This window comes from Maniola jurtina, chromosome Z (assembly GCF_905333055.1).
Source record: "Maniola jurtina chromosome Z, ilManJurt1.1, whole genome shotgun sequence".
NCBI lineage: Eukaryota > Metazoa > Arthropoda > Insecta > Lepidoptera > Nymphalidae > Maniola > Maniola jurtina.
Genome location: NC_060058.1, coordinates 11,364,680 through 11,386,828, shown reverse-complemented (window position 1 = coordinate 11,386,828; position 22,149 = coordinate 11,364,680). Strand labels below are relative to the sequence as shown.

At 38.3% G+C, this 22,149-nt stretch overlaps 1 protein-coding gene across 2 annotated transcripts; it reads right to left on the bottom strand.

Moving 5' to 3' along the window:
* Nucleotides 1-130: 130 nt before the first annotated feature.
* On the bottom strand, nucleotides 131-21,888 carry LOC123880011 (endoplasmic reticulum mannosyl-oligosaccharide 1,2-alpha-mannosidase). Of its 2 annotated transcripts, XM_045927864.1 has the most exons (12): nucleotides 21,571-21,888; nucleotides 18,215-18,411; nucleotides 15,253-15,387; nucleotides 13,302-13,407; nucleotides 11,867-12,052; nucleotides 10,422-10,570; nucleotides 9,684-9,872; nucleotides 8,805-8,992; nucleotides 7,744-7,852; nucleotides 6,289-6,468; nucleotides 1,917-2,057; nucleotides 131-1,387 (listed from the first exon to the last, which is right to left on the bottom strand). In XM_045927864.1, exons 2-12 carry the CDS (start codon nucleotides 18,356-18,358, stop codon nucleotides 1,172-1,174), a joined length of 1,743 nt encoding a protein of 580 aa, XP_045783820.1. In that variant the 5' UTR covers nucleotides 18,359-18,411; nucleotides 21,571-21,888; the 3' UTR covers nucleotides 131-1,171. The 2 variants fall into 2 exon arrangements, with proteins under 2 accessions (XP_045783820.1, XP_045783821.1); XM_045927865.1 differs by lacking the exons at nucleotides 18,215-18,411; nucleotides 21,571-21,888 and adding an exon at nucleotides 16,290-16,384.
* Nucleotides 21,889-22,149: the final 261 nt, after the last annotated feature.

The window sequence follows — 22,149 nt, the reverse complement described above, 5'->3', positions numbered from 1 at the left end:
ACTTTAGATCGTAGGCGCGGTCCAAGAAAATCAGTTCAGCCGTTTGAAAGTTATCAGGTGTTTTCGGTTTTTTCTAGTTACTGTAACCTTCACTTGTCGGGGGTGTTATAAATTTTTAATTTACATTTGTATTGTAACCACTTTTAAAATCAAACGTCTTTAATCCAAAAAAATGAATAATGAAAATAATAAATGACAGCTTACGTTTCTCTACGTGTCTTACGGCCATGATGAATTTTTGTTCTGTGTTGCAATACGTTTATGTTAAACACTATTTTGAGGTATTTTGGCTATTTCTGAGTGAACTAAACAATATCTAACCAAAGGCCCATACATTCTTGAAATATCTTTGTCGGCATGTGTGTGGCCTCCATAATAAAAATATATAGAAATAGGTTAAGAGCGTTGCCACATTATCGATATAAATGTTTATTATAACTATATCAAAAACATCGATGTATATGCCTTTCCCATACAATTCCGTCCGCAAAAATACGCTTGAATCTTACGTCATCGTCATTGACAAAGTCAAGAGACTTTTGCAAATTCTCTTGACTTTTTGAGCGCGTTTTATATTTTCGAAGGGCCCATCCATATACATCGATGATCAAAAAGTGTGAAAACGCTTTAATAGTTAGGTAACTAGATAAGTACCTATATATACAATTTTATATATAATTTTTTGGTAATGTTAAGCATTTATAAAATTATATCAAGAGTTCAGACTTTTTGTTAATTTGAAAGATTATTCATTATGAAATAGATACAATAATTATTTACTTATATGTGTTATTACTACCGTGACTTTTATACTAAACATATTTATGGTTGACTGTATAATTTTGCACTATATACAGAAGTTTGAAGGTAAAACTTCCCGAGGAAAAATCCCTAAAGCAGTAGGGAAAATTTCTCTACTGCTATGGTCGAGCACACAGACACCGCTCCCATACATACTCTTCCGCAATTACAGTATGAATATCTTTAAAATAAGAGTGAAAAGGTGAGTGAATCTTGGTAAACGCGTCCCATCTAAGGCCACATAATCACTTACTATCAGGAGTGATTGTGGTTAAGCGTGTACCTATCGTTCTAGGTGGACGGCACCTGACGTAGATATAAAAAAACCTTATAGTAGACCTTTCTGTGGTTGCGCTTGACGAGTGTTGTATTAGTTCTTGTGTATGGGTAAAGGGTGCGCCTCGGAGTTGATGACGTACTTGCTGAGGTCAATGATGAACCGGTCGTCCGCGAACAGCAGGTACAGGTACTTGAGGGTCTCGGAGAGGAAGAACGACTCCATCATATCGCGCGGTATTGGCTTTTCAGACTTCACGTTGTTGAGCGACGTGTAGCCGTTCTCCACGCGAGCATACTTTTCCAGGCCCTGAGAATATATGTATAGTATAGACAAAGAAGTGGACCATGAGGATGTAGAATATGTGAGAGATGTGGATGCTTTGACTAAATGGAATGGGCAGGTCATGGCAAAAGTGGACAAACAAATTGTCTGCCTGGTCTGGCCTCCGAGGTAAAAGAAAGAGAGTCGGACCACTAGGACGATGGGCAGATGAAAAATTTAACACTAGCTGATGCCCGCGATTTCAGCCGCTTGTTTTCAAAATCCCGCGGGAACTCTGATTTTCCGGGATAAAAAGTAGCTTATGTGTTAATCCAGGGTATAATCTATCTCCATTCCAAATTTCAGCCAAATCCGTCCAGTAGTTTCTGCGTGATTGAGTAACAAGCTTCCAAACATCCACACTTTCACATTTATACACACAAAAACGGCTGAACGGATTTGGATGAAGTGAAGATTGGGCCAGCGTAGTAGACTATGGCCTAAACCCTTCTCATTCTGAGAGGAGACCCGTACTCAGTTATGGGCCGGCAATGATGATGAAGATGATAATTACCTGGTATATCTGCCAGCCCCACTCCTGGTAGGTGGAGTTGCCAGTGAGCTGGTACATGTACCACAGGCTCTCGACAAACTCGGGCCGTAGCAGGCTGTGCGCGTCCGCTGTCTTGGTGTACATGTCGTCTGTCGGGCTGGCCTGAAACACCATACATCTGGTACTTAAACACCACCTCTCTCTATTTCTCCTCGTATTTTCCTAATCTTATGGTTTCCTGGTAGTGATCGCTAATAAGCAATAATGCCATGCTTTGTATTTCATATCCATACTATTATTATAAATACGAGACTGTCAGTCTGTCTGCAAGGTTTTTGAGGCCAATCCATTCAATCGATTTACAGATTTTGTAATTTGGTACAGAAATTGGTAGGCTGCTGGTGGGAACTCTTTCTGGGATGAAAAGTATTATAGCCTATGTTGCTCCTTAAGCTGTCTCTCTGTTTTCTTCAAAATCCGTTAAATGGATATGCCTTCCCTTGGGGAAAATCCCTTGGGAACTCCTGGATTTTCCACGACAAAAGGTATCCTTTGCCCATGCTCGGGATAAAAGCTATCTCTGTACCTTTTGTCAACATAGGTTAAACGGATTCAGAAATACGAGTAGGTATCATAAAAATTGAAAATTTTATAAAATAAAGTTAAATATAAATTAAAACTAAAAATAAAAAATAAAAAAAAAATTGTTCCTGTCGGGAATCGAACCCGAGACCTGCAATTTATAAGTCCACAGAGCTCACCACTGCGCCGTGGAATAGTGGCGCGCGGCACGTGGAGCTCGCCTTGGAGGCCGGCGACTACCTTCCTGGAGTAGGCCGTGACCGAGGATCAGCTCGTGACGTCATCGTCCCGATTGTATGGATTTGTTCTAGTTTTAAATCGCACTATGAGAGTTTTTATCAAATTGCGATATATATAGACCAAACGCTATATGGTGGTTGGGATCCGTCGCCTCGAGGTAAGCCAGTTCGCCACGCTGGTCTAAGTTGGCATTTGACAAATCAATTTAAATCAAATCTAAGGGGTTTGCACTGCACTCTAACCAAGTGGGTGTAAACTTCATAACCTACGAGGAGTTGAAACCAATGGCACTTAATTGAGTCATCTTGATCCCATTTTGTTATTTTTACCCATGACTTAACGGATACAGTTTAAGCAGTTAGCGTTAGAGGTTAAATGTGTATATATCAATAGTGCAATATCAATCCATAGACAGAGTAATAATAATTACATTGCTTATGAATTGCATACTTATACGTTTTTTTTTTTTAAAAAAAAAGTAAAGTGCTAAGTTTCTTGCTGGCGATTCTCAATAGAATCTGCTTTCCGAACCAGTGGTAGAGTTGCACTGGTCACTGTATATGCTCTAGCCAGCATTGTTGATATAGACTTCGAGACAATCACTTGGTGAGCACTCTCTATTCCCTCACTCTCATAATTCTCTTCACCTCTGTAGCTAATCACTGCGTATACGCTAGCCGGCACTATTGACGTAGATTATCACTGGGTGAAGCACTTTTTATTCCCTCACTTTCATAGTTTTTATTAAAGTGAAGGAATGCCAAGTTCATACAATTAAAAACATAAAAGTACCAGGCTACCATACAACATAGGCAGTCTATGTTGGTTGACGTCTTTACTATACTCTGTTTTTTTTTTAATAGGCGAGTACATTACCGATATTGACAGAGTGAGATGGGTGATTGTGTAGGGAGGAGCCAACGCCTTTGTTCTTGTGTAAAGGCCCGTTCATATTGAATACTCCTAAAATGTACTGTACAGAAATTATAATTATTTTTCTATATAAATAATTTGATAAACAAATAACAATAAAACAATATTGGATATAGTATTGGACATGTATTATGCACAAGAACGTATAAAGAAATTAATTATTACATAATTCCTGTAATCTTAAAAACTTGTTATTTGCTTTATTTGCTCGTCATCACTTCCTTCTGATGAACTTTCTGAATGATAAATTCTTCTAACATGTTTCAAATTCAAATTCAAATTCAAAATATTTTTATTCAATTAGACTTTTACAAGTTCTTTTGAATCGTCAAAAGCATCTACCACTACTAATAGCTACACCTTGACAACAAAACAGTTCCAACTTCATCAATTTTTAACTTTTGTTATTTGCTGCCACTTAGCCCTTCACTTGAGCCCAAACAAGCTCAATTAGATTGAGCTCACAGTGATACGGTGGTAACGCGACTTAGCCATCTCGTCTATGTCAAATTTTTCAAAACGATCTTTATTTTATTAATGAGATCCTAAAGTTGCAACTTTAACATTGAATCGTCACATGCAATATTTTTTTTGAGCGTAGCCATTCAATGATGCCTCGTTAGCGGGATGGAGTTGTAGGTGCTTTGTTTTTTGTTTGTCAACTGAATGTGCATGCAGCTATCGCGTTTGTGTGAAACGGACTTTATGTTGATTACGTTGACCAATAACAATGTAGTAAAAATTTGCGGTACTCGTCTGTTAAAAAAACAGACTATACACAAATCCTTTTTTCACCTCTCTAGCTCAAACAGGGCGCCTTTGAGAAAAAGTGTTTTGAATTTAGAACTCTTTGGATTGGCATTTCTTCAATTCATCATCTCCAGAAACATTCGGAAATTTTGTATATAGTATTGCATACCCCATACATTTTATTTCGATAAAAAAAATTAACTCTCTATTTTATTATTTAAACTATTTACTTTTTGTGAAAATGTTTTTTAGACTTTATAATTCTGTAAGACAACATGAAACATAAAAGAAAATTAGAATTAATTAATTAATATATTTCATTTTATGATTGACACAATTCCAAACGCAGATTAAATAAAAAAGGAATAAAACATGGCGGGAAAACAAAAGGAAAACTGTCTATGAGGTCTTAAATCTTAATAACTACATACCTATCTAATTCTTTGTAGATGATTGTTATAAAAGTTGTAAAAATAACAAAACTAATGATCCTAGTGATAATTTAACACTATCAGTTATTAGAGGAATCAGTGTCTGATGCTGAATTAAACTTTGTTCCGGAAAATTCGTGTGAAAATACTGGAAAACCTATGGATTATTTAACGATCGGAGATCTACTAAAGGTATGAAGACTGGTTTGACTGGTCTGCTTAGATACTGGTTTTATCATATAAGTACGTTATATATACCTACATGAATATAAAAATTTATTAGTGTTTCCATAAATAACTATTTTTCTTACATCTTGTATGTTTTCGCTATTGAGGTGAAAAGTTGTATGTATTACACCATAGCAAAGTTTTTGTTTCTTGTGCCTTTGAACCCCTCGCTACACTCAGGATTCTATTAAAGAATCCTTCGCCCGCTCGGGGTTCCAACTAGGCACTTGCAGCAAAAATGAATTTTGCTATCTTGTTGAACAAATAACTATATTTATTTACCCGGCAAATCCGGCAATGGCCGTTGAAATAGATTCAGAGATAATCAGTTGGTGAGCGCACTCTATTCCCTCACTCTCAGTTCCCTTCACCTCTGCTGGTCACTGCGTATGCTCTATGCACTGTTGACGTAGATTATCACTGGGTGAGCACTTTAAATTCGCTTGCTTTCATAGTTTTTATGTATGGCAAGTTTCTGATACAATTAACGACATAAAAGTACCAGGCTGCCATAAACCGTAGGCAATCAACGTCAACATCTTTACCATAATCACTCTTATTTTTACTTGACTGTGGCCGTTGACATGGACTTCAGAGACAATCAGTTAGTATGGTGACCGCATTCTCTATTCCCTCACTCTCACTCACAGGGAATAGAGTTGCTGCGTATGCTCTAGTCGGCTTGAAATTTAAGTTAGAGATTGGAACTTGATGACAGTGCAATATTAATTCGCTTTCTTGTCTCCATTTCTTAGTTTGTCTGTTCCATATAAATGCAATCGATTTTAAATTGACTTCCAGAACAGCCAGCGACTTGAAATTTTAAGTATAAGTTGGAACTGGTTGACAATACAGTATTAACTCGCTTTCTTGTCTCTCTGTTTGTGTGTTTGTCCGTTGGTTTATTCAGTATAAATTTTGTAACTCATTTTAAACTAACTTCCCGATAAGCGACTTGAAACTTTAAACATAGATCTACGGATTAGATGACAATGAACATCCTGTGGTTTAACTTCAACAAGAGGGGTATGAAACGAAATAAAATTAATATAAATTCGTTTCAAGTTTTTGAAATATTATCGAATTTATTTTATGTAGGACAGTTTGTGGCCACTTAGTTATGATAAGTCAAGGTTCTATCACCGAGAAAACAACTTCTTTTGAGAAGAGCGGGAAAGAAACTCAGTATTTGCTTTTTCTTTTTTTTTTATACAAAGAGATAGTCTCACCATGTTAAAATGCGTAATCTCGGGCGCGAGGAACGTGGGATGCGCAGCGTATGTGAGGTAGCAGGTGTACAGCAGTTGCTCAGCCAGGGTCATGTGCCAGTCGGGCAGACCGTTGGCGTGGCCGAGCGCCAGGGTCCCGGGCAGGAAACACGTTAAGTGATCCATTTTTGGATTGAATGCCTGAAAATGATAATTTATCTCATTATAGTATGTTAGAAAAGCAACCGCCGAGCTGCTTGCTGGTTTTCAGGGTTCCGTACCTAAAAAGGAAAAACGGAACCTTTATAGAATCACTTTGTTATTTGTCTGTCAGTCCATCTGTCGTGTCTGTGTGACCTAGAATTATGAAATTTGGCAAGTAGATAGGTCCTATAGCACAAGTAAAGGGAAAAAAAATCCGAAAACCGTAAATTTGTGGGTGCATCGCAATATAAATTTACGGAACTCTTTTTTTATATATGTACATGTATGTGATACAAAAATTTTTGGCACATAAATGCCTTTGTCAAACACACGGCGAACAAAACGCGTGGCTAAGCGTTTTTGTTTTGTAAAATGCACGGTATCGCTCGAATCTAGTCACATAGAAATGTGAAAGCGAAGCGGAGCGTTTACGCGGAGAACCACTCGAGACAAACCACAGGCATGAAGACGAAGCGAAGCGTGAGCGAGATAACTGTACTAGCTGACTTTGTGTGAACGAAGCTAATGCGAGTCGCGATGCGAAGCCGAAGCGTGCCGGTTGTGTTTGTTTACAAATTATTCGACACGTGGACGAAGATGATTGATTTTTTTGACAATTCAAAAGCACTTGAAAAAGTTTAATAGAACAAAAACATTTTGAATTTGAATTTGAACTTAAAATCAGCCTCAATAGCTCAACGGTTATAGGAGCGGATTGAAATCCGAAAGGTCGTCGGTTCAAACCCCAGCCGTTGCACTATTGTCGTACCTACTCCTAGCACAAGCTTAACGCTTAGTTGGAGGGGAAAGGGGAATGTTAGTCATGGTTAAAATGACTAATATTCTTTAAAAAAAAAAAAATATATGTATACCCCATTCACTCCATATTTTAAAATGAATAGCTGCTGCTTTAGCGTCTACTCGAGCTGTGGCGACTCAGGATTCCGCGACGCCTCCGCCTCGCTTCGCTTTCGCCACGTTTTCGATTCGCTGTGTGCTCACGCTTTTTTTTTTTAATATTAGCCCCGCTAATCATGACTAATACTCCCCTTTCCCCTCCAATGAAGCGTAAAGCTTGTGCCAGGTGTGGGTACGACAACAGTACAACGGGTGGGGCTTAAAACCGCCGACCTTTCAGAATTCAGGCCGCTCCTCAACCGTTGAGCCATCGAGGCTCTCTGAGGTAGTTTGACCTCTTCGCCTCGGTATGCTTTCGCTACGTGTTCAATTCGCGTTCGGATTGCCGTGTGTTTGACGACGGCTGAAAGGTACCTCGGAGCCGGAAGCCAGTTCGCCGATGAACAGCCGCTTGTTGGGCGACGAGCGCTTCGCCAAATACTCCCTCACGCCTTCTATCGCCGTCATGTAGTCGTCCAATAAACTAGAGCAAACAAATATTTGTGTGTAATAATGTGATGCCATATGGTGCTGAAACGCACACACTGGCAGTTGGCCTTGTCCACAATTTCAAAGTCGCTCAGCGTGCTATGGAGCGGGCTATGTTAGGTATCTCTCTGAGGGATAAAATCCGTAACGAGGAAATCCGTAGGAGAGCCAGAGTGACCGACATAGCTCAGCGACTTAGCCAGCTGAAGTGGCAGTGGGCAGGCCAGGTCTGCCGCAGAACTGATGGCCGCTAGGGCAGATGTGTTCTGGAGTGGAGATCGCGTATCAGCAAGCGCAGTGTGGGACCACCTCCGACCCGCTGTAGGATGTGGGTGGATGAGGAAGGCGGAAGATCTTGGGAAGGCCAGCAGGAAGGGTCCAGCAGTGGACGCAAAAAGGCTGATGGATGGATTGATTGAAACAAATATTTGTAACTACCTAAATAATACTTCTACATTCAAACGCGTGGATTCCAGCTCTAATAGATTTCAGCCATACATGTGGGTCGAATATGTAACCTTTTTCTAAAGTCGGTTAATAAGCCTATGTTACTGATTCTGAGCGCAACTACATTTTAGAGTATTCGCATCTTTTTATTATCAATGCACAAAACATGGCGCGTAGGAAACAACCAATAGCGAACGAACGCGCGCTATGATTAGCTAATACTAATACTAATACTATATATTGGTAATCCGATAAAATCTTTCTGTCCTCAATTGAAAGCTAAAGTAAAGAACATTTAATAAGATATTTTTGTGCTATTCAAAATTAAGATTTCTGCGCAGGTACATCGGCTATAGATAAGCGCATAACTAAGTAGGTAGGTGGGAGCGGTGCGGGAGCGTGGCAGTTGCCACAAGTTGACGAATCACTGAGCTCTCGCGTCACGCCCACCGCTCTGCTACCTACTCAGTTAATGAGAGCGATATGCCTGTGGTACTTACTAGTTGATGGTCTTTCCGGTCTGCAGCCACTGCTTGAGCAGATACTCGTAGTAGCTGTCCCCTCGCGCGCCCAGCGTGATGGTGGCATGGGGCAGGAAGTGGCCGGTGTTGGGGTTTATGAAGATCGGCACTAGACCATGCTTCTTTGGCAGCTGGTGTATTTTCTCGGATACCGCCGCCGCTGCGTCCTGTGATAACGATAAAACACCAAATGCTCACCATGGTGCCCCAATGAGCGCCAATGATATCAAATCGCATACTCGCTCAGCCGCATACATAGGAAATATTTGCAATGCCACGTAAAAGAAAAATTGAAAATTGTTAACTAAGCCAAGATTCAAATAACTATAAATTAGAAGTCAAACTATAAGTTAGAGCCCATAACTATGAAGACTATGCTTTAATGGAAAAAACCATTAAAGCACTAGACGATACCTGTGACTTCGTCCACGTGGATATATACGTAAGTTTTAAAAAAATCCTGTGGGAACTCTTTGATTATGCGGGAAAAAAAGTCTATGTCCATCCCCGGGATGTAAGATAACTCTGTACCAAATTAAACCGGTTTAACAGATTTTGGCGAAATGGAACTTGATAATCTAGCAGACGGACAAAAAAAAAAACAAAAAAAATTCGCTGCTAATTAAGTGTTTATCTAAATTTATGGGGAATTAAAATTCGCATTCACACGATACATTACGTTCAACTTAGCGAGTGCCATCTATAGTTTAGTTTTCTAAAGAAATAAACAAAACGCAGAAAACTTATCGGAGAAGCGCGTCTCACAAATGTGACCAGCTGTGACAAGGACCGGGGAGGGATCAAAAATCATGAAATTCGTGGGACGTAATTTTCGGATGGCCCCTTAGTGGCACTAACCTCGAAGGCAGGGTTGTTGGTGGCTCGGGAGAGTTCTCGGAACTCCAGCTGCACAGTGGTGACCTCTGCCGTGGTACTGAAGTGAGACCACTCGGGGGCGTGCGCGGTGCGGGTGCCCAAGTTCACGTCCGAGTAGGGTATACCGGAAGGAGATGAAAAGGCCGCCATCAGACGCTCGCCTAAATCTTTCTGCAATTAAGATATGTCAAATAGTCGAAAAACTGATAAACGTGGGGTTCCGAGATGCTGGAAAGGCAATTTAGCCCCGGAAAGCGTAGCGTTGGGAGACTTCCTCACTTCCCCAGGTAGATAGACGACATCAAACAAATCGCAAGGAACCACTGAATGTAAGCAAGCGGTGAGTAACATCGTCAATGGCGTATATTAAGTATTCATGAGAATACAGTGTCAGAAAACACAGAAACAAACAAGTGTAAATTAAAAATTTATAACACCCCCGACAAGTGAAGGTTACATTAACTAGAAAAGAGCTGATAATTTTCAAACGGCTGAACCGATTTTCTTGGATTATAGCTAAGAACACTCTCGATCAAGCTACCTTTCAAACAAAAAAAAACTAAATTAAAATCGGTTCATTCGTTTAGGCGCTACAATGCCACAGACAGATACACAGATACACAGAGACACAGATACACAGATACACACGTCAAACTTATAACACCCCTCTTTTTGGGTCGGGGGTTAAAAAACAGAATAGTACAAAAAAAAATGACTTACAGCTTTCTCTAGGAACATGGGGTCTTGGGTGAAGTGATAGTTTGTTAATAGCGCTCCCAGAACACGGATGGTGACCTCAAAGAAGTTGACGTCTTTGTTCTTTGTGAATACCAGTTCCGTTTTGATCCACTGTCTGCCTTCTTCAAATTCTAAAAGCAAAAATTATTACATTGTAGCTGTTAATGGTGTTTATCCATAGTGGTTAGGACATGCAAGTAATTTTGACGACGTCCCTGGCGCAGTGGTAAGAGCTGTGGTCTTATTAGTGGGAGGTCCCAGGTTCTATTCCCGGCAGTTTTTGAGTCATGTGGTTCTACACCAAATACCAAAATTTCTCATTTAAATCTCTGTAACTCATTTAGTCTACGAGCTAGAGACCTGTGACATGTTTCGGACAGATGGACGTACAGACAGACAGACAGACGAGAGACAGACAGCAGAGTGACATTAATAGGGCTCCGTTTTTACCCTATGGGTACGGAACCCTAAAAACTATTATGCAAGAATAAATAAAAATCTGTTTTAGAATAAGCAGGTAAAGCCCTTTCATGTGATACCCCACTAAGTATAGCTATCTTAGTTTTAAAATTGAAAATACTAATTAATTATTATTTGTTCATGAACACATTTTAATTTTTTTTTTCATGTAACCACAAATTCACGGTTTTCGGATTTTCCCCTTTAAAGATCTACCTACCTGCCAAATTTTATAATCCTAGGTCAACGCGAAGTACGCTATAGGATTTTTTGACAGACGACAGACGGACAGTCATTTATAGTTCCTGAGATTTCATGATTACTCAGAGAGTGAGCGAGTGGTATTTCGCATTTAAAATAGCTCAGCTTTAAAGCTGTTTTTTTTTATATTACTTTAGTAGTCTTGATCTTGAAAACATCAAGTCAAGCCTACTATGTCAAAAATTTATAAAATCTGATGACAAACGACTTTGACACTTGCATATGATATAGGATTATCGTCTTATGCTTACTGTAGAACCATAACTTTCTAACGCGACTTACATGCGGTCAGCGACATCTAGTGACATGAACTGGCACTAACTTAACCATGAGGAATTAGAATGTAGTATATACCGCTGTATTTCTACAAATACGTTAGAATTGACGTTAAACTCTAATGGGGCTCTTATATAAATAACTAGCGACCCGCCCCGGCTTGGCACGAGTGCAATTGCTTTTATTTGATTGTGAAATGATATTATCTGCACGCTTTAGTTAACAAGGGAGTGTCTGTCGGAAATGTCCATCAAATACAAAAATACTTTTACAAGCTAAGGCAAATGGTTATTGGCATTGGATTGTTTTAAGATAGTATTATAATAACGCTAAGTTTTCGCTAGCGTTCTGTATTGCACTTATGTAGACAAACGAATTTTGGCGATGCGACTTATAACAGTGGTAGCACTCTACGAGGTCTTCTAAATTACCTTCCATGAGTCCCATGATATAGGCGGTGTCCAACCCATCGACGATGGTGAGGCCCAGCGAGAACCAGTCGTGGGGCGCGCCAGACACCGGCTTGAGGTTGTCGTGACCCCACGCGTGGGCTTTGTATCCTCTCCACGCATGCTTGAAGGATTCCACCACAGCAAACTGACGCGCGTTGCTCGGACCTACAATAATAGGGACTACTAGTCAAATCAGCGACTTTTTAATGGTTCCATACCCAAAGGGTAAAAAGTTAAAACGGAGGCCTTTTAAAGTCACTCTGCCTTCTGTCTGTCCATCCGTTTGTCTGTCAGTCTGTCTGTCCGGATCATATCACAGGTATCTAGCTCATAGACGAAATGAGCTTGAATGAGCTGAAATTTTGGTATTTTGTGTAAAACGTTGACGCAAACCCAAATATTGAATTAAAAATTGATCGACGTGAATTTTTGCATGGATATACATAAATGTGGAGAGCGAGACAGACTATTTTTAACCTCCGACCCAAAAAGAGGGGTGTTATAAGTTTGACGTGTGTATCTGTGTATCTGTGTGTCTATGTATCTGTGTATCTGTGTATCTGTCTGTGGCATCGTAGCGCCTAAACGAATGAACCGATTTTAATTTAGTTTTTTTTGTTGTTTGAAAAGTGGCTTGATCGAGAGTGTTCTTAGCTATAATCCAAAAAAATTGGTTCAGCCGTTTAAAAGTTATCAGCTCTTTTCTAGTTTTCTTGTAGAAAAGAAGGTTAGGTAACCGTTAGGTTCATAATATTATGTCAATTGACAAATGTCAAGCTGTCAAGATGGACGTTGCCTAGATAAGTACATAATTATTTATTTGAAAATGATGTTTTGAAAAACTCGGATACTCGGATACTTTGGATCGTAGGCGCGGAATAGTCCAAGTCGGGGGTGTTATAAATTTTTAATTTACACTTGTTTATTTAACTCTAAACTTTTTATCTTTAAAATATAATATATTATACTGCCATAGGCACTCCCATGGCACAAGAACGTCACTAAGTTCTTGAGCTTGGATCGGGTAGAATGCTAAAATGAAATAATACAAGGTGTAACTAGAACGCTAGCAAAAACTTGGGGTTATCATTATACTGCTACACAATGCCAATAACCATTTACCTTATCTTAGTTTTAGTGATTAAGTATTTTTCAAACCTGCAATGAATAGCGTGAAAAACTTGGGTAAATGCCCCACCTATGACGCGACATTGACTCCGAGTTGCCTATTTACGTAACGTTCGTTGACCTCCAGCGTCAGTCAGATATTAAGTTGCAATATGTTGTGAACATTTTAATAATACAGGATTTTTAAGTTCTTTTTATCAGTAATCATCAGTACTATCACCTGTCTTCGTTTTTGCTAGCGTTCTGGTTTCACCTCATATAAGGTTGTTTAAAAATAATGATTTACCTGTAAATATAGGCCTTTCAATAATCTCACTTTCGATTACTGTTTTCTTTACTTGAGCCGCATCCACCGCCGGCTCAATGACTAGAGACGAATTATTCCGTGAATCCTGGAAAAATACAACGACAATAATATAAATTTCTGGACAGTTTTATATGGTTAAATGCGTACCAACATGAATCATGTAATGTTTATTTAATTAAAGAAAGTGATCAGGCCTAAATGCACATTTCTTTCAAAAGCTGTCAGAGACAAAAGGTCTGATTGTAGTCAAGCTCTAGTCTATAAGTTAAAAGTGTAAATTAAAAATTTATAACACCCCAACAAGTGAAGGTTACAGTAACTAGAAAAGAGCTGATAACTTCCAAACGGTTGAACCGATTTTCTTGGATTATAGCTAAGAACACTCTCGATCAAGCCACCTTTCAAACAAAAAAAAACTAAATTAAAATTGGTTCATTAGTTTAGGCGCTACTGTGCCACAGACAGATACACTGATACACACGTTAAACTTATAACACCCCTCTTTTTGGGTCGGGGGTTAAAAATTCACTGTTAACAATACATTCTACTGAAAACCTTTATCTATCCTAAACAGTAAGCTATACTCGCGATAACATAGTATTCAGAAACATACGGAAACTAGTAGCTTATCTCAATCAGGGTTTTAATTACACGTTCTAAATACATGCGATAGTGAAACTTGTCTTTTAAAACATAAAGTCGACAGTTGATAGGCAATGATAAAACATTGCATGAATAGGATGCTCAAATTACATAAGTCGCCAACTCATGTTAGAGTTGAATGAAGCAATAGTTGAATGATTCAGATTCGTGTAGTGGTTTTATTTCACGATTTTTAGGGTTCGGATATGTAGAGAAAAAACTAGTCGAGTGCAATCGAAGGGAAAAAATAACATTTTTTTTTGTTATGTAAGCACTAATATCCACGGTTTACGGATTTCTCCCTTTACATGTGCTATAAAACCTACCCTTCCTACCATGATTCTAGGTGAACGGGAAGTTTAGGTGACAGACACGACAGACAGACGGACAGACAGACAGACGACAAACTGATCCTATAAGGGTTCCTTTTTTCTTTTGAGGCATTCCTTTTCCTGATAATATGGGATCACTTCGATGTCTGTCTGTCAAGACTCGTCAAAACTTTATATAGGGTACTTCCCGTTGACCTGGAATCATAAAATTTGGTAGATAGCTATTATCTATTAGCAAAAGCGAAAAATCATAAAAATAACAACGTCGCTGCGCATGCAAAATCCGCTATGTAATTTTTTAGAATTTTCGTTTTTGATATCATTTTGTTCAATTTTACATACATGACAGCAGAAGAAGCGCCAGAATAAACTATTCGAGTGCTTTTTTGGTTGAGGTCTTTTATCTTTAACGCTCAAGTATTAGAGGCGAGACGCCGGGATGACCCATAGGTATGACTGGTGATGCACAGCTTTCAAAAATTCATTTTATTTCAATTTTGAAAGAATAAAGCAAGAAAATGACCCATTCTTAGCGTATGCGCTGGTCCAAGCGATATAATTTTTAACCCCCGACCCAAGAAGAGGGGTGTTATAAGTTTAACGTTTGTATTTGTGTATCTGTCTATCTGTGTACCTGTCTGTGGCATCGTAGCTCCTAAACAAATGAACCGATTTTAATTCAGTTTTTTTGTTGTTTAAAAGGTGGCTTGATCGAGAGTGTTCTTTAGCTATAATCAAAGAAAATCGGTTCAGCCGTTTGAAAGTTATCAGCTATTTTGCTAGTTTTCTTGAGAGGGTTATGTGTCGGGGATTTTTTAAATTTTGAGTTAACAGCTAAGTAATTTTGATCTAAAATTTGATATAATAGAGTCGACTGAAAACTTGTGATTTCCCACATAGCGGAATTTTCATGAACAGCGACGATGAGAGATTTAGTTTTTGAAGAGCAAACTCACCTGTTCCACTTTTTTCCTAATTTTATCGGCGGAGACGGCCATCCTCGAGGTGTAGAGCAGCACGAATATCGTGGCGACGACAACCACCAAGCCGTAGACTAGTGACCTCTGCAGACGGGACAGCTGGTTCCATCGCTGAAACGATAAAGTTCAAAACTAAAGGCCGATTCACACCCATTGCGTATGCAGCACGTACCCGTGACACGTACGTAGTGACGCGCGCGAATCCGTAGACATAACTGCATGCATTACGTCTACGCGAACGTTTACGCCACGCAAGCGGTATGCCATGTCTCATACATTTCCATACATTACAACGCAATGGTACGCGTTACGTCTACGCTTACGCAGCCTGTGTGAACGAGCTCTAAAACCCGACTTCTCCTCGTGATAAACGCCGAAATAAAGTTGTTTTTCGATCGCTTGATATATTTTAAACACATTACCTAATAAATAATTGTTAATAATAATTGCTTAGAGAAAGTATAATGCCGTCAAAAGTGAAAACTTTGAATTTTTCAACGCTGACTGACATAAAGGCTTGATACACATGATTCGGAGTATTCGGTGTCTCATAGCAAATTGTTGCTAATTCACTGTTGTTAGGGTTCCGTACCTCAAAAGGAAACAGAACCCTTTTAGGATCACTTTGTTGTTTGTCGTTTGTTTATCTGTCCGTCTGTCGTGTCTGCAAAGAAACCCTATAGGGTACTTCCCGTTGACTTAGAATCATGAAAGTATTTTCAATTTTCAAAGTAAGATAACTATACCTAGTTGGGTATCATATGAAAGTGCTTTACCTGTACATTCTAAAACTGATTTTTATTTATTTTTATGCATAATAGTATGTATTTGATTTATCGTGCAAAATGTCGGAAAAGTACGGAACCTTCGATGCGCGAGTTTGACACGCCGGTTTTTTTTTTTTGCGTGATAGGTTTGCGCTTGACGAAATCATACTTAATTAAGAATAATATTGAGGTCCAGGTCGGAGCACGCTTGCCTAGAGAATACTAGTAAAATGGAAGGATACACACCATTCGACAGAACCCACACACTGTGTTGTCCATCCTATCACAATAGAACACAATTAGATCTATTTACGTAAACTGCTTTATCCTCCCAGTGCGCATGTGGACTGACTGAGCACATTATATTACTTTACTACTGACCAAGACCAAATTGCAATTCAGCTAAAGTATGATTCATATTTCATATTTATGAGCTATTTTTTCTGCTTCCTGTGCAAAATATTGTAAAGGCATAATGTGTAGCAGCTATCGTTCTGATATTATGAAATACATTATAATATGCATATTGTTAGAGAGATTTTTTATTTGTACTAGAAAGTTGTAACAATAAAGTGAAAAGGAAAGAAAAAGTGAACAGGGAAGCTCTTATCTCTATAAGAGACCTGTACCAGTGACCGTTGGCAGTTCGAAAGATTATAAAGGAAGTAGAATAGGTACAACAATGTGTGGAGGAGCAGACATGGGTTTGTGCAGATGTATTAGGAGCACACTCAGAAATATTTTCCTCAAGTGACAAGGTACTTGAGCGGTTCTTGCAGCCTGAACTGAGGAATATACAAATTAGTGATGCTCAGTTTGGTTTTCGTTCCGGTCTCTCTACAGACTCGGCAATTCTGTCTCTAAAGCACACCGTAAATAATTATTATAAAAGTCGCGCAACATCGGTCTATGCGTGTTTCCTGGATTTGGATCGCGCGTTTGATCTTGTTAATTATAATATACTAGACTCTAGAGGATGCCCACGACTTCTTCTGCGTGTATTTAGGTTTTTAAAGATCCCGTGGGAACTGTTTGATTCTCCGGGATAAAAAGTTGCATATGTCAATTACTGGGACGCAAGCTACCTCGGTACTAAATTTCACGGTTAAGCGGGTGGGGGTTTAGGAATCCCGTTGGACTCTTTGATTTTTCGGAATTAAAAGTAGCCTATGTCCGTCCCCGGGATATAAGCTAACTCTGTGCCTGTCAGAATCGGTTAAACTGTTGAGCCGTGAAAAGGTAGCAGACAGACAGACAGACACACTTTCGCATTTATAATATTAAGTATGGGTGGATATGGGTGGTTTATGAAGAAAAATACGCGACTCAAACGTATACCATAGCAGTATTGTCGAACTGATGAGATACTGGTACGAGAATCAAACGAACATTGGGACGACACAGCTTCTAGTGAGTTTAGACTAGAGTGCGGTGTATGTCAGGGGGGCTAACCTCGCCGGACCTGTTCAGTCTTTATGCTGATGACCTTATTGGAGAGCTAAGTGGTACTGGTGTCGATTAGCATATTGACGGAGTTTGTTTTAATAACTTAAGCTACGCTGATGACATGGTGCTACTTAATAAATGGTCTCCGCAAATTAGTATCGATTTGTGAAAGTTACGCTTTTAGATATAGATTAAAATACAATGTACGCAAATCAGAAATCAGTTTCTAATTCGAACCGTTAGGATGTGGCATCCTTCTGGCATCAGATTTCCCCTCCAATATTATTATCAAGTCAAGGGTGAATTGGCGTCTTGTAAGCAAGTATGCTCCATATTAAGGCCGAACCGCATTACAGAGGCGCTGCACAGTGCGGCACAAAGCGGCATCAAACTAATAACGGCGAAAATTTGCGTGTATGTATGTGTGTATGTTTGTTATTCTTTCACGCAAATTCTACTGGACGGATTTGGCTGAAAAGAACGGAGATAAATTATACTCTGGATGAATACATAGGCTGCTTTTCAGTCTGGAAAATCAAAGAGTTCCCACGGGATTTTTAGAAACTCATATTCACGCGAACGAAGTCGCGGGCATCAACTAGTAGAAATTATTTTTGTGCAAAGCGATGCGCCGCGCAGCGCCGTTGTAATGCGATCCGGCCTTTAAGCTGCATCATCACTTGCCAGCGAGTATGTTGTAGTCTATAAATCAAAAAATAGCTCACCCTTATAATTTTTCTATGTGAAATAAACTGTTCTAACTGTAGCGCCTTGTTGTCATTGCTACTCATCCATTGTTCTAGTTTGCTCTGCGGAGGCGGGGGTTCAGCGTCTAGATCAATTGTGGTGTCCACCTTAGGAGAGTACATGTTGCCAATCAGGTTTGGGATGTATGTATGCTATCCAATTTCTTCCATAGTAGCTGCAACAAAATATTGAAATCAATTTAATAACACTTCAGACTTGTGCCAAGAGTGAACTAATAAAAATCTCACTATAAAGGAAAAATAAAACCGACTAAAAAGTAAAAAATAACTTTTGTTTAGCTACACTTGTAATGTGCCTAGGTATGAAGTCGAGCGAGCATATTAAAACAAAATTAGAAATCCAAGTGTGAAGCTCGCCCGACTTTCAAACAAAAAAAATTTTTCAAATCGGTCCAGGGTTCAGGGGTCTTTGAGTAATCGGGGAACATACATTAAAAAAAAAAAGATTCCGACGAATCGAGAACCTCCTCCTTTTTTGGAAGTCGGTTAAAAAGTTTAGCAAAGTTGTTTTCATGAAATACACCTAGAATTTTAAATGCCCGCGGAATAAGGTTCTTAAATATTTCGTGGGAATTCTTTGATTTTCGGGATAAAAGTAGCCTATATTATCTTTAAGTATACCCACGCAAAAATCAAGTCAATTCATTGCAAACGAGCAGGCAGCTATTAATATTTTTATTGGTACTATGAATATTGCATGAATGTTTTTTTTTTATTGATTGTAAAAATATAATATACAACAAGTACAAGCAATAAATATGTTAATAGGTTATTGGCACTTATTACTTACTATTGTTTTAGTGTTAACAAAAATTAATTTTAACAAGTTTACATGAAAAAAATTATAACAGAGAATTATTTTGTGAAATCTTAACAAACTGATGAAAGTATTTATAAACAATATAATGTCGCTTTTAAACATGTTTAATAGACAGTACGCAAGATTTTTTCTGGATACTTAGGCTGAGATCTATAGACTGCACTTTGACTTTAGGTACTTAGATCAATGTGGATTCCAAGTTATTTTATTACATTTAATGTTTCTATCTCATCGCAGCTGCAGCTTATGAGTTTATATCATTCCAACTGTGAATTACTATTACTATGCTAGGGGATAAATTTGGAGCTTGATAAGTTTTTTTTTTTGCATTTAGTGTTTTATGGTTTATGGTTTGAGTGTATTTTATTGTGCCCTTTCAGGATTTGCCGTGAAAGACCAATGCTGTGTCGTCAGCGTACTTGAATAGCGTCAGTTGAATTTGGATAAGCAAATTAGAAATTTCTATTAACAAAAGTAAGTAATTTGTAAGTCTTATCATTCTTAACTCTGAAAATTTCCATAAGTGAAAGTTGATAAGCACTCACTTTTTTGACTAGGCATTATGGAACATAACCATAACAAGATAAGGCTAAACAGCATCAAAACCCGACTACTTACCGCGAACTGCTGATAGATATATAAAACTAGCTGACGCCCGCGACTTCGTCCGCGTGGATTTAGTTTTTTCGAAATCCCGTGGGAACTCTTTGATTTTTCGGGATAAAAAGTAGCCTATGTGCTAATCCAGGATATTATCTATCTCCAATCCGAATTTCAGCCAAATCCGTCCAGTGGTTTTTGCGTGAAGGAGTAACAAACATACACACACACACACACACACACACACATACAAACTTTCGCCTTTATAATATTAGTGTGATTGTTTTTCTAAAACAATTTTGCTGTAGTATAGTTATATTTATGAACTTGGAATTTTTTCTTCGTTTATTTGATATCCCACTCGATACAATAGCAAAAATCAGACAGACAGACAGACATGGAAGTGATTTTGTAAGGGTCCCTTTTTTCTTTTGAGACCCTAAAAATAAAGGTCGATGGAGCTTGGCAAGTGTGGTGTCATTGAATAAGTGTTTTAAAACCATAATTAGGTGCCCTGAATCATTTTTAACCCCCAACCCAAAAAGAGGGGTGTTATAAGTTTGACGTGTGTATCTGTGTGTCTGTGTATCTGTGTATCTGTGTATCTGTCTGTGGCATCGTAGAAAATCGGTTCAGCCGTTTGAAAGTTATCAGCTCTTTTCTAAAAAGAGCTGATAACTCTTAAACGGCTGAACCAATTTTTTTAGATTATAGCTAAGAACACTCTCGATCAAGCCACCTTTCAAACAAAAAAAACTAAATTAAAATCGGTTCATTCGTTTAGGCGCTATAATGCCACAGACACACACATCAAACTTATAAAACCCCTCTTTTTGGGTTGGGGGTTAAAAACAATTTTATTCAAAGTATCTTTTTCATGTAGACTTACCTACTTGTGGCTTGTTACTTGAATGACAAGTCAACAGTTTTAAGTGCGGAAACCAGCCCAGAGAGAAGAAGACAAGTCAACAGAGATGGATTATTCACTGAAGGTGAGATCCACAAAGATTTAATGTGTTGAATGTTAATCTTCACTACTACTATTACAATAGTTTTTGTTTTACTTAAACATTACTTAATTATGATAATTTTATTATGGCTGTGACTTTGTCCACCGTACATATACTTAATATGTAACTTATAGCCTATGCTACTCCTGGGTAAATTAGCTTTCTAATGGTGGAAGAATTATCAAAATAGGTCGAGTAATTTCAGAGTCTATCGATTACAAACAAAAAAATCTTTCCTCCTTTTATATTAAATGTAAAAAAATTATATCTTAATACATAATTTATCAATATTATTGAATTCGTATAGAGAAATTAGGAATCTGGGTTGGGAAGTCGTATGCAAATTATTATCGATCCCATATCGTTGCTTACCTAGGTCGGTAAGAAAATCAATAGTTCAATGACCTGAATGGCAATAAAAGGTTATATTATTGTGGTAACTGGAGGAGACAATTAAATATTTTTATTGAGCAACTAGCTGACCCGACAGACTTCGTCCTGTCAAAAAGATTTGCAATGTGGCAGTTTTTGTGCCTACGTATTTTAAAAAATTCTCCTGAACAGAACCGTTGACGTTAGGAACACACCTACATTGCTTAGACAACAGTGAGTGCTTGTAATTTAATATGAACTTTATACCATAGCAATAAAGCTCAAATTGACTACGTTTTAGTTAGAAATCATTTGTATGGGAAAAAGAAAAGGGCTATTTTTAGGGTTTTTCCAGCAATAATTCTAATTTTTCTCGCCGTAAAAACCATCCTTGAACTTCAACGAACATTTAAAAAAAAGATTTGGCCAAATTGGTCCAGGCGTTGTTGAGTTATGCGCTTACCAACACATTTTGCGATTCATTTTTATATTATAGATATTAGAGTACTTACATTTTATATGTAGGCAATAATTACAAATAGAAATCACTTCTTTTTCCGTTTATATTGTTCCACGTACACAATACGCAAAGTGCATCCTTTTTTTTAAGGATTATTTTTTGACTGCACTCGGGTTTTTCTATTTACACTGGGATTAATTCAGGCACTTTAATCTGATAAACGAAGCACAGATTTAAATAATTTTTTTACTAAATTTTCCGGGATTAATGAGAAACGCTGGAATACCACTTTTAAAAATTCTAATTAAATTCTGTACCGATTGGTTTGGTAATTGGTTCCGATCCGAGTTCGACTGTCTTTTTTAGACTAGCAAAGTACTCTTTGACTGACACCTCCCTGGCATACTTGCCAGGGAGGTGTCAGTCAGTGTCACTCTCTCATATTAGCTTGTTTTTAGGATGCTACTAGCGCCATCTTACAAACAGCAGAAATATGTAAGTTATTTTTTGTATGATCGCTCAATAGATGGCGCTAATCAATCTGTAGTTTGTGGCATGCTCAGACTAAGTATATAATATAAGGCTTGGCATGTTTGTACTTTGTGGTCTGTCACACGTCAAATGTGTATTG

Coding starts and splice junctions, on each gene's coding strand:
- LOC123880011 (XM_045927864.1), bottom strand. CDS start 18,358: ATGTACTCTCCTAAGGTGGACACCACAATTGATCTAGACGCTGAACCC. Junction 9,873..10,421: donor CCATGTTCCTAGAGAAAGCT/GTAAGTCATTTT, acceptor TCTTAATTGCAG/AAAGATTTAGGCGAGCGTCT. Junction 2,058..6,288: donor AGATTACGCATTTTAACATG/GTGAGACTATCT, acceptor ATGGTGTTTCAG/GCCAGCCCGACAGACGACAT.